The 12,708-nt window shown below is 42.9% G+C and overlaps 1 protein-coding gene across 1 annotated transcript in view; it reads right to left on the bottom strand.

The window, feature by feature from the left end:
- Positions 1-10,471, bottom strand: part of LOC131227637 (probable inactive purple acid phosphatase 16) — a 37,450-nt gene extending 26,979 nt beyond the window's left edge. Inside the window, exon 1 of the mRNA XM_058223440.1 lies at positions 10,206-10,471. Within this exon, the coding sequence (XP_058079423.1) occupies positions 10,206-10,464 (259 nt within the window). The 5' untranslated portion in view covers positions 10,465-10,471. The remainder of the gene's footprint in view (positions 1-10,205) is intronic.
- Between the last annotated feature and the right edge of the window lie 2,237 nt (positions 10,472-12,708).

Genomic DNA, 12,708 nt, shown 5'->3' with positions numbered 1-12,708 from the left:
CAGATACTGCTTCAGTTGCTGGAAAGCTCGTTTGCACTCTGAAGTCCATTCTGCCTTCTTACTACCCTTCAACTGCTGAAAGAAGGGGAGGTCCATGGCTTGGGAGATGAAGCGATTGAGCATGGCCACTCTTCCTGAGAGACACTATATCTCCTTCAGGTTCTAAGGTGAGCTCATGTCCAGGAGAGCCCTTATCTTCTCTGGGTTAGCTTCGATTCCCCTCTGACTAACCTAGAAACTGAGGAACTTACCCGAACCCACACCGAACGCGTACTTGGTCGGGTTCAGCCTCATCTTATACTTTCGGATGATAGAAAAGGCCTCAGCCAAGTTTGAGGTGTGGTCGGCTGACTTGACACTCTTCACCAACATGTCATCAACGTAGACCTCCATGGTCTTACCAATCTGCAGAGCGAACATTTTGTTAACTAGTCGCTGGTAGGTTGCCCCTGCATTCTTCAATCCGAACAGCATCACCCAGTAATAGTAGAGCCCTTTGTCGGTGATGAACGTCATTTTCTACTTGTCCGAGGGGTGCATTGCAATCTGATTATAACTAAAGTATGTATCCATGAATGTTAGACGCTCGTGCCTAGTTGTACTGTCAACCAATTGGTTAATCCTCGGGAGGGGGAAACTATCCTTGGGACAAGCCTTGTTGAGGTCAGAGTAATCTACACAAACTCGCCACTTCCGGTTGACTTTTTTGATGAGCACAACGTTAGCGATCCAGTCGGGGTAGTTGACTTCTTCTATGAAACCAACATTAAGGAGCTTAGTAACCTCCTCGACAATCGTTGCATATCTCTTTGGCTCGAAAGGTCTTCTCTTTTGCTTAACTGGCTTGTACTCTGGATCCACGTTTAATCTGTGGGCCATAACTTCGGGGTTGATGCCCGGCATGTCCTGATGGGACCATGTGAAGACATCCCTATGTTGTCGCAGAAAGCTCATCATCTGATCTCGCTGCTCGGAATTCAACGACGATCTAAGCTGAACCGTCTTGGTCAGATCGGTGTCATCGAGCGGGAGAGTTAAGAGGTCCTCCATTGGAGAAATTTTTATTGAGGTGTCTTCCCTGTGGTCGAGCGTACCTATGGTTACAAGATCCTCACAGAGGGATTCTCGATTGAAACATCATCCGTGGATTTGAGCGTGCTAATGTGAGGGCTTGCTTCACCGAGCTCTTCCTAACTGTTGTCGAATAACATCTCTGAGCTTCTCGTTGATCACTTCTAACATAACCCACCCCTCCGATCGTAGGGAATTTCATCATGAGGTGGTATGTGGAGACTACCGCCCTCATGGCATTGAGAGATGGTCGGCCGATGATGATGTTATGGGTGGATGGCACGTTCACCACCAAGCAGTCCACTAACAGGGTGACTTGATTTTGTCCCTATCCCGCTATGATTGGGAGGGAAATTGCACCTTCCGAGATTGCCCAATCTCCTACGAAGCCATGCAACGGGGTCTTTGTAGGTCAGAGATGTGATTTGTCAATCCCCATTTTATTGAAGCCCTTAGAGTATAGTACGTCGGCCGAACTCTCTGTGTCTATCAAGATGCGATATACCTTATGATTGACTATCGTCATCGAGACTACCAGAGCATCGTCGTGGGGATGCTGAATCCTGCGGGTGTCATCCTCAGTGAACGTAAGGCTGCATGGATTTACTCGGAGTTCCTTTCTCGGCCTGTTGGCCAAGTGAATATAATGTTTAGGGTCGGTGCTCCGAGAATGAGCTTTACGAGCTTGGTTCAAGTCACTGCCCCAGGACAGTCCGCCGTAGATTGTTTGGATCTCCGTGCCTTCGTCTGCGGCTCAGCTTGGTGGGTCGTCCTTCCGAGGTTGCTTTTCTTCTTTTACATAATGACACAAATGGCCCTTGTGGATAAGAGTCTCAATCTCTTCCTTTAGGTCAACACAGTCACTGGTATTATGTCTGTGGTCGCGATGAAAGCGATAATACTTGCGCTTGTCTCCCTGACCTGTATCTGTCTTCATGCATCTTTGCCAGTTCAACAAGTTTCTGTCTCGGATCTCCAACAAAATTTGTTTTAGAGATGTGTTGAGAGGGGTATAAGAGCTGAATCGGCTCTCGGGCTTTCTACTCGGCCTCCGATCATGGGACGAATCCTCATCCGCTCTCTTCTTACTCATATCGGGCTATGGTGGAGCATCCTTACGTTTCTTATCCTTGGAAGAAGGTTCCGAGCTTTAAGCATTCTTCTACGAGCTAAAGAATTCCTCGGCATCTGTATACTTCTGAGCTCGCCTTGTGAGTTCGCTCAGGGTAGTTGGGGGATTCTTCCTTATCAAGAAAAGGAACTTCCCATCTTTGAGCCTGCCGATCATTGCTGCTAGTGCCATTTTGTCGGAATAATCGTCCATTGGCCACGCTTCCTCGTTGAATCGAGAGATGTAATCTTTCAACGACTCTCTGCTTCTTTATTTGAGGGTAAGCAGATGAGTTGATGACTTTCGACTCCTCTTCCCGACGATGAACTGCGTCAGGAAGGCCCTGCTGAGTTCGTCAAATGTACTAATCGTCCTCGACTTGAGTTGTCAGTACCAGTTCCTCACAGCTCCTATGAGGGTAATGGAGAAAGCCCTTCATATCATTGCTTCTTATGCCGACTGAATTTGCATCCAAGAATGATACGACTCTATGTGTTCTGTCGGATCTCTGGACCCTGAGTACTGGATGATGGGGGCATCCTGAACCTCGGAGGCATTGTTTCCTCCATAATTGCGTTAATAAACGAAGGCTCGGTCTCCTCCATCATCGCTTCTACTGCAGTTGGAGCTTGCATCTGCTGTATATTCCTGATCTGATCTCGAAGCTCCTCAAGCAGAGTCTCCCACGGGTCCCTGTTCTCTGTAACCGCCTCTCGAGGAGTATTGACCTCGGGTTTCCTCCCCCTTCTTCGCCTTTCTAATTCATGGCAGAGGTCTATCGGGGTTAGAGCCAAGGTCTCAGATATGTTTGTCAGGACTCGGGCCGCTACATCTCATGCATGAGTTGGGGCTCAGGTTGATGTGCTCCGAGATGGTCCTGCTTGTGACCCTACGAGGATGGGTCGATTTGCAAGGACTGGAGCAACCTCTTCTCGATCGGGAAGTGGATGGTGACTTGTGGCCTACTGTCGCTTTAGTTGATTGATCTCTTCGACCAATGTTTGCACCTAATTCTGCAACGCTCGATACTTGCCACCTTGGCTTCGAGTTCGTTGAGATGGCCTTATTGGGGCCGACTCAGCATTGAGCACCGAAGATGAGTGTCATTGTCCAGCGGGTTCGGGATCCGTTGACTACACCTCAAGTGCCTTCCTTTTTCCCTAAGCCATTTATGGTGGAGTTACAAAAGACTTTTTGTCCAGAATTTCCACAGACGGCATCAAAATGTTGATGCAAAAATCTGGTTCACCCGCACCGAGCTCCGAGCTCAGACTCCGACCTCTGGACTCCTGCACAAAGGAAGGACAAAAGAGACCCTGGCTAGAGCAGGGGATCCTCCGATGCCAAAGTCAGGCTAGGAATCTGGGTCTAAGTGGTGTAGTAGGGTTTTGGGTGAGAGATTTTGCATACCTGTTTCCTTGCATTTGACAACTATTTATACCTTTCAACTGGGATAAACGTGTTCGCAATACTCGGCGCAATCCTAGCTACTAACCACGACTGATGAATACATAGATATTGGCGGTTATGCAGTTACCCCATTGATCGTGTGATAATGGGACACCGTATCAGTTGCTCCACTCTTCCGATTGAGTGCGAGACGATGAGGACATCGCACCTTGGAGTTAATGTTAAGCTAAGCAAGACCTCATTAAGTCTCGTTTCTCAGACGTCTACCTCATGTCTTGAAGCTCGAAAGACACTCCAAACCTCACCCCTCACAGGCATCTCTTGATCACACTACTCGAATGTCTCTCAATACTTCGCTACTCGGAGGACTCTTCAGATCTCAGAGTACTTCAGATTTTCCCATAACAGTCTTTTTTATATTTTTTTTCTCATTTTATTTTTCTTTCTAATTGTATTTTCGTTTTAGTCTCCTAATTAATTAGAGATTTGATTAGAGGATTTATTAATAACCCCTCTCCTATATACTCATTAATATCTTAATACAAACATATACAAGAAAAGAGGAGATAAAGTAATCTTCCCAAAATTCATTTTTTCATAATATAGTAGTAGACTCTATGACCCAACCCAACTCATTTAGCCATGAGGCGAGTCTCAGCTCATGCAATTGGGCTCTTCCGAGTTTGAAAATCATGATCCCTAAGCATCCGCCTTACAATATCTTGGTCAATCTAAAAGCAAGTTATCACACGGATTCTAACCATTCAAATTATGGGTTCCATTCTGGATGAAAAATATTTCTAAAATCAAATTGATCAACCAATCTTAACCATTCAAATAATAGATCTCAAATAAATGTTTGAAAGAAAAATATTGAGTGGGAAAATTCCAAGGAGAAATAAGATCTAGATAAGCCTCAAACAACAACAAGTAGCCTTATTCTTGCCATGCCCAAATAGGTTTTAACAAACAATAGACAAGACTAACTAGAAGAATATCAGCCTTAGCCAAACATGACCAAGACAGGTCCGACTTCATCTAATACATGGGTAAAAGAGCTAGTGACTCGGCACAACTTGTTTAATATCGAGTCGAGTTGGGACTTACTTGAGTCGGGGCTGAATTAGCCTGACTAACTCGAGTTAGGTGTGTAATATCAACCCAGATAGGTCTTCAAACCATGGTTGAATCATTTCTCTATCAATCGATGATACATAAATGATGCAAGACAATTAACCACTTGCTCTAAAAGCTCAAACTGTTAGAGTATGGTGAATTAATCCATTTATCTCATAGCCCAGGCCCCACATCGCATGGGTTAGGACCTCGACCGAACCCCCTTCATGGGCCCCAACTCACATGGGCTGCCCACCCCAAGTGTGTCCCCGCATCCCACGGGCTACCCCACTCGAGTCTGGTGTAAAATGCGCATTAATCACCCCTGGCGAGGAGTCTCGAACACGAGACCTCCTCCGTGGGCCGCACCCACTTCGAGTGTGCCCCTTCATCCCACAAGCGACCCCACTCGAGCCCGGTGTGAAAATGCCCCTGCATTAAGAAAGGTGGAGCATGAAGGACCTCATAGGGTAGAGCAATCTCTCTATGGTACGCATTGTAGGGTGAAATGCAAATAAGACACTCTCATACGTAGGGCCCAAGCATGGGTGGTTTACGTCTCTCTCTCTCTCTATATATATATGTATGTGTGTGTGTGTGTGTGTGGGGGGAGAGGCATCTTCCCATGAGGTCGAGCTGTGTGGGCCCCATCGTGATGCGTGTACAAAATCTACCCCATCAGTCAGATGCACCATTCCATGGTGGACCTTGGCCTCGAGATTAAAAATCAAGTCAACCCATGACTTTTGTGGGCCACACCACATGTAAAAGTTGAGAGGGGTTACCCTCCCATTAAAACATTCATAATCATTTGTTGGGCCCACCGAGATGTGGTTCACAAATTCAGCCCATCCATTATGTGTGTCCCACTTGGATGAGGGGTCAGGCCAATTTTTAAATGCATCCAAATTTCAGGTGGGACCCACCAAGTGCTTTTATATGTTTTAGGCATGTCTTCACATAATTTTAGATGGTATATATGGCCCACTTGAGTTCTGTATTCGACTGATGTTTGGGATATCCCATAATTTAAAGGGGACCCATCAAATGCATGGTGTTGATGTTCGACATACATCATGGTGAGGCCCACACAACCTGACCTCACGGGAAGTTCCCATGAGCTTGAGTGCATAGAACCTTTTCACACACACACACACACACACACACACACACACACACACACACACACACATATATATATATGAAACACTCAGCTACGCACCATTGCGCACATCATTACGTGTGAACCTTGCTATTCACCGTCGGATAAGACAGACGGTCTGGATGAAGGCGCTCTTATGCGTGAGCTTGAAAGAGCGAGTTTCTTTCTCTGGTATGCCTCTTCACCATATTCTCTAACTTTCCAAAGGATGCAGCCATTGCCCTTCACATGAAATTCTTCCGCTGAGATGCTAGGTGGGTCCTACCAAGATGTTAATGATAAATCCACGCCGTCCATACATTTTTAAAAATAATATTATGGTATGAACCCAAAACTGAGGTAGATTAAAATCTCAAGTGGGCCACACAGTGTTGATTGAATTCTCACCATTACAAAATTCCTAAGGCTACCAAAATTTTGGATCAAGTTGATATTTGTTTTTACATCATCTAGGTTTGTATGACCTAATTTACAGGTCGAATGTCAAATAAATATCACGGTGGGCACTAAAAAATATTTACTGGTGAGAATCATTATCATCGCTACTTCCTGTGGTGTGGTTCACTTCAGATTTGGATTTGCCTCAGTTTTGGGATAATGCCCTAAAATGATAAGGAAAAACGGTTGGACGGGGTAGATTTCTCAAAAACATCATGGTGGGCCCGACCTAAGTTTCCAGGGCTCGAAAGGCTTTCGTAGGAAATCCGCGTTTGAAAAAACCGCATTGCGTATTTTATGCGAAAGCCTTTCACATGAAGTTCCTGCGCTGGAAACCTAAGTGGGACCCACCATTATGTTTTTGAGAAATCCAATCCGTCTATCCGTTTTATGAGATCATTTTAGGACATGCATACAAAAATGAGCTGAATCCAATACTTAAGTGAACCGAAAATGTGAAGATTGAACTTGCACAGTTGAAATATTTGTAGCTCACAGAAGTTTTAAATCAGGATAATATTTATGTTCTCAGCTAATTCTAGTAGGAATAACATTATCAATGGTATTAATGGCATGTAAACATCATTGTCGACCTAAGACGGTTTCAACGGTAGGAATTTCCCTACCCCTTTTCCTTCAATTCGGCTCAATTGAGTACTGTATCCCACTCACTTTTGGTCTCAAGTCCTAAAATGAACTCAAAAAATAGATGAACGGGATAGATTTCTCACAAACGTCATGCTAGGCTCCACCTAGATTTCCAGCGAACTTAGCAAATTGCATGTGTCATTAGGGGACGCAGATTGGATACTGACAGAGGTTGAGTATCCATACTCGCTACTGAAGTGACGTCACCAAGTTATGTGGGCCCCACCATGATGTATGTGTTGTATCCCCACTACCCATACATTTGGAGAGATCATTTTAGGATATGGTCTAAAGAATGAGGTAGATCCAAGGCTGGGGTGGACCCACCATAGAAAATAGTGGTGAGAGTGACGCCCACCATTGAAACCTTCAAAAGGTTCACCATGATTTTTATTTGAGATCCAATTTATTCACGTGTTAATGTAGACATGAAAGAAGGGAAAACACAAATATTAGCTTAATCGAAAACTTTTGTGGCCCTTAGAACTTTTTAATGGTGGGCATCACTCTCCCCACTATTTTATGTGGTGGGGTCCTCTAGATCTTTGGATCTCACTCATTCTTTGGATCATGCCCTAATATGATCTTTCCAAATGGATGGGCGGTGTAGATACAAAACATACATTAGGGTGTGGTCCACAGAACTTGGTGATGTCACTTCATTATAGGGAGTCTGCTTACTCAACCCATCGGTAGCTAATCCGCGCTCGTCATTAGGGAGGTGAGGGATGCATATTGAGTCCTACCTCCACCTGTCTCTGGGAACAGGTAGGAGCTTTGAGTGGCCACCATGGTGTTTTCTATGGCCTTATCCACACCGTCCATCCATTTTTTCATCATTTTAAGCTATTAGCCCAAAAATGTGGCAGATCCAAGACAGATGTGGGCTACATAGTGGGGATTAAACCCTTACCGTTAAATAATTCATGGGGGCCAAAGAAGTTTTGGATGGAGCTGATATTTGTGTTTTCTCTTCATCCAGATCTATCTAAATTTATGAATAGGTTGGATGGAAAATATAAATCACAGTGGGTCTTAGAAAATTTTCAACGGTGAGAATTATTATCACCACTACTTCCTATGGTGTGGTCCACTTGAGCCTTGTATCTGTCTAAATTTTGGTTCTATGCTATAAAATGATGCTGAAAATGAATGAACGGTGTGGATAAAACCTATACTTCACGGTGGCCACTCAAAGCTCCTGCCCACCGTGATAATAATTTGGTAGCCCCATGAAGATTTTAATGGTGAGAGTTTAATCAACACTGTGTGGCCCACTTAAGATTTTGATCTACCTCAGTTTTGGGTTCATATCATAAAATTATTTTTAAAAATGTAGGGACGTCGTGGATTTATCACTAACATCTTAGTGAGACCCACCTAGCATCCCAACGGGATAATTTCATGTGAAAAAGCTTCCGCCGCTTCTTTCGGAGAGTTAGAGAATAGAGTGAAGAGACATGCGAGAGAAGGAAACTCGCTCTTTCAAGCTCGCGCTAAGAGCGCCTTCATTCAGACTGTCTTTCTTATCCAATGGTTGATAGGAAGGTTCGCACATTATGACGTACGAACCAGTGCGTAGCTGAACGTTCCTATATATATATATATATATATATATATATAGCTCACTAGTGCACGTTCTTACGTGAGCACCCATGTGCAGATTTGCACACGTATTATGGACACAAAATCTGAACAGTCCACGTGATGCGTCACCACTTGAAACCCTGTTGGCATAAATTTTAGCCCGATACAAAACTCTAGTGGGCTGTAGCAAAAAGAAATGCAAATCAACGGAGGAAACTGTTTCCTTTTTCCATAGCCCACCAGAGTTTTGTATCAGGATGAAAGTTGGATTCGCAAGGTTCCAAGGAGTGCCGCATCACATGGACCGTTCAGATTTTGCGTTCATGACATCGTGTGCTCACTTAAGAAGGTGCGTAGGTTAGCATTCCTCTCTGTATAATATATTATATTTTGTTTTAAAATAGTATTAAAATTTGAATTTTTAAATTTTCGGTGATTTCCCTCAATTTTTGAAAAGTTATGGCATTTTTGAGTTATGGGTTTTGTCTCACATCGGATTTGACAAAGTAAACTATCTTGTATATAAGATAGTCTTTTTGCTGCCTAGGGCTGAGCCCCTTTCAGGGGGCATGTGAATTTGGTCCTGGGGGGGGGGGGGGATGCCAATAACTCTAATCTATGCCATTGACAACACGCGCGCGCGCGCCGAGCCGAGTCCGAGTCCGAGTCCGAATCCGTGTCCGTGTCCGTGTCCGTGTGCATGTATGCATGCGCGTGCATGACGCGACGGGATGGGACGGGCTGGGCGTGGGCGCGGGTGCGGGTGCGGTGTGAGTGTACTTGCGTGGGTGTATGTATGGGTACTCGCAGGACTGTATCTGCGAGAGTGTATTCGCACTTGCACTTTTTCATTTTAAACCAGAGAGATGCATCCCTTCCGGTTGGTCGCCCCTGTTGGGTTTAAACCCAATGGACCTAACCTTTTCTAAAGGGTGCTTATGCACCACTTCGGAGTCTATATAAAGATTACCGATTCTAGTTTCTAAAATACGAAAAATTCTTCTCTTAAAAAATGCTTTCTGATATTCGGTTTTAAGCATTTTTCTACTGAGTTCATCGCTGAGTCAACTCAGCACTTTCGGATTAAGCTGCAAGTGGTTCGAGCTCGTGTACAGTGAGTGCATCGCTGGGACCGGGTCATAGTCGTTGTATCTTGGAGGTCGATTGCTCTAGAAATCTGTTGCACTTGGGACGCTGTCTAAGGGGAGCAAATTCGATTTCAAGCCGAGTGACTCAGTCACGCCTCGACTCAATTCAATAAGTTCTTTTTTCTCAAAATTTTATTTTCCTTTTTTGGTTCTCGATTTTAATAGTCTATTTAATTCAACCAAATATTCCAACATAATATTTATTAAACAATCCTATCCATCTGATCAGTGGCCTAAGATAACAGTGTGGTGGTTTGCGAGTTCGTAGCTTTGCTTTCATTTCCCAGCAAGGCGAGTTTCCCTGTGACTCGGCTCAAAATCCCATCTAGTTGAGTTGACTCAGCCGAGTTGGAAGTTTTAGTCACCGAGTACTGTGAAGAGGTTGCTATATGATATTACGGTTTTTCCCGCTCTACCGTACCGAATGTTTTTCGAGGGATCACTGGCTTTATGACTGTTATAACGGTCTTGACTGGCCATTATCAGAACCGTTAATGGCCTTGGAGTTACGCACCTGGGTTTTCTTTCTCAAGCAAGGTGGTCATGGTCCTGGTGGAGTTGATGTCTTGTTGGGGACCCCAGTCTGTGGAAGTAGCTTCTCCATAGTGCAAGTCTGCAAACAAAGCAATCCTGAACGTTGAATCTGACGAGAATTTGATGGGATTTTCTTGGGTGTCATGGCCGTTGGATTGGATGGCCAAGATGATGGAAAGGAAGGAGAATAGAAGGGCAATAATACAACGGTTTGGAGAATATGCAAATGGCAATTTCATGGTTTTTGTTGATGAGATCTTTGCTTAGATTGATGAGCCATTGGAATTATATAGAAGAAATATGGTCCTCGACCAGAGGATATACGCAGTGTACAAGGATTTCGGTTTTTATAAGAGGGCCCCACAAAGAAATTATTCATAGGACAATCCTAACCGTTCAATCGGTGGCAAATAATAGTTGGTTACCAGGATCACCAGTAACAGTCAACTTTTGACTGAAAATCAGTGGATGATTAACGGTTATGATATGGCCGTATCAAAGGGATTACCTGGGCATCGTCCATTCACCTCAAGGCCAAATGGTCTAAGACCAACGAAACGTAGGGACGCAACTGTGCGAAGGCGTGTCTTCTCAGTCGCGACTGAGGCTCAAGCATCAATCGCTCATTACTGGCCGTGGGAATAGAAAAGTAATATGAGATTCTCCCTTTGCCGGTTTCTATAACCGACTTTTTAATAATAATAAAAAAAAATCTTCCCAATTCTCTCCATCCAATTGACTTTATCATCCACATTTATTATACCTCATCTGGTTGGTCTCACCGAAAACGCATGTTTTTTAGTAGGATTACGGTTGTCACTCAGTTCCGGATTTTTTTCTGTCATGTGTGTGAGCTCAAAGGTGTGTTAAAATCGATAAAGCAGCTTAATTAAAATCAAATCAGTTTTCGACAAATGTTGGAATAAGCAGAAATGTCCCTTGAGAATATAAATGATTAGATTTTAAGAAAATTGGTCACTTATTCAACTACTTGTATAATTTTGCAATCATCAGGTAATTATTAAATGGTGGGGTTTTTCCTTCAAAGATGGATTGTACTTTGTTTTAAAAGAAAAAAAAGAAAAAAAAAAAAAGATTTTTTAGAATACCAATGCAATCCAACAAAAGGAAAAACTCACAATTTGTCGTTGGGAGCAACTACAAGAATGTCTCTTGAAAGAACCAATTGATATTAAAGAGGGCTGGAGATCAAGTCTAATGTATGAGCATATACCTGAATTACAACTAAGACCTAAAAATTACTACTATTGGATCATCGCTACTCGTAGGATACTTGATATAAAGATAAATTTTGATTAGTATTGCATTGGTTATTGTTTTTGTTAAGTTGTATATTTTCTCTTTAGATTTCCTCTCCTATTTATAGATTTCTACTGCATAACTTATTCTTCCAAATATTTACATCATTACTCCAGCAGTTATGGTAGTTGATAAGTCCTCCAGATCAATCGTTTTGATACGTTTATTCTTCATGACATTGTTCCTCTTCTCTCGACCAAACTCTGTTTTTTTTAGTCGCTACTTGTTCATCGGCCACAAATCGGCCACATTACTTTTGATGGTCATTTGATGATGTGTAGTATTAATCCCCTGCTAATTAAGATTCCGTAAAAAACACTCCATATCTTGAAGTTCTTTTCGTTTATACCTCTTTATCTCTCTTATAATGCCACATGTCGCTCTCTCATTGGCTATAATGGGGATTGCCATAAATAGGGTACAACATGCACAATAATAATCTCTAGGGGCCCACCATGTGGTCTGTGTGACATCCAATCCTTTTATGCAGTGCATTTCCTTGGAGCAAAAAATCAGCTTGATCACAACTCAAGTCCACTACACCATAACAAACAATGGGATGGAATATTAACCATAGGTTTATGTGTGTGGCTACCATTATGTTATATCTTTCATCAATAATCCATTAATCAAGTGTTACTCACAAGGTGAAAATAAAATACAAAAATCAACCTGATAAAAAATTTCAGGCAAAGTCACATAGGCAAAAACATTTAGGCTCAATTTTTTATTGTTTCCATTCGTATGGCCAATCTAAAGAGGTTTGCTAGAATACACCAAGTATTGCAATAATACATGAAAGGACTCTACCAGCTTGATTTGGGTATTTCTAAAGCCACATTGGGGAGCTTAGATTTGGAATGCATTGAAATCCAAATCACAATTACAAGGGAATCAAAGTAATTTTGAATTCTCATTTGTGTTTGGTTAAAATGCAAAGCCAAATCCTTCATTAATTTGGAAGCTTGTATTTGGAGGGCATTGGAATTCTTAGGTATAGTTACATGCCTCACTGATGCTTTTTGACTGTCTCACTGATGCTTTCTGACTGTCCATTTAGATATCCAACATTTGGATGGTTCAGATAATTCTATAATGTGATTTTAGTGTTGCAGTCGATAATTGAATAATTTTGAGGTATCATCGCATGCCATGCATCCAAT

This window comes from Magnolia sinica, chromosome 15 (genome assembly GCF_029962835.1).
Source record: "Magnolia sinica isolate HGM2019 chromosome 15, MsV1, whole genome shotgun sequence".
NCBI classification, from domain to species: Eukaryota; Viridiplantae; Streptophyta; class Magnoliopsida; order Magnoliales; family Magnoliaceae; genus Magnolia; species Magnolia sinica.
Note: the sequence above shows the minus strand (reverse complement) of the source record. Positions and strands in the feature narration are given on the sequence as shown.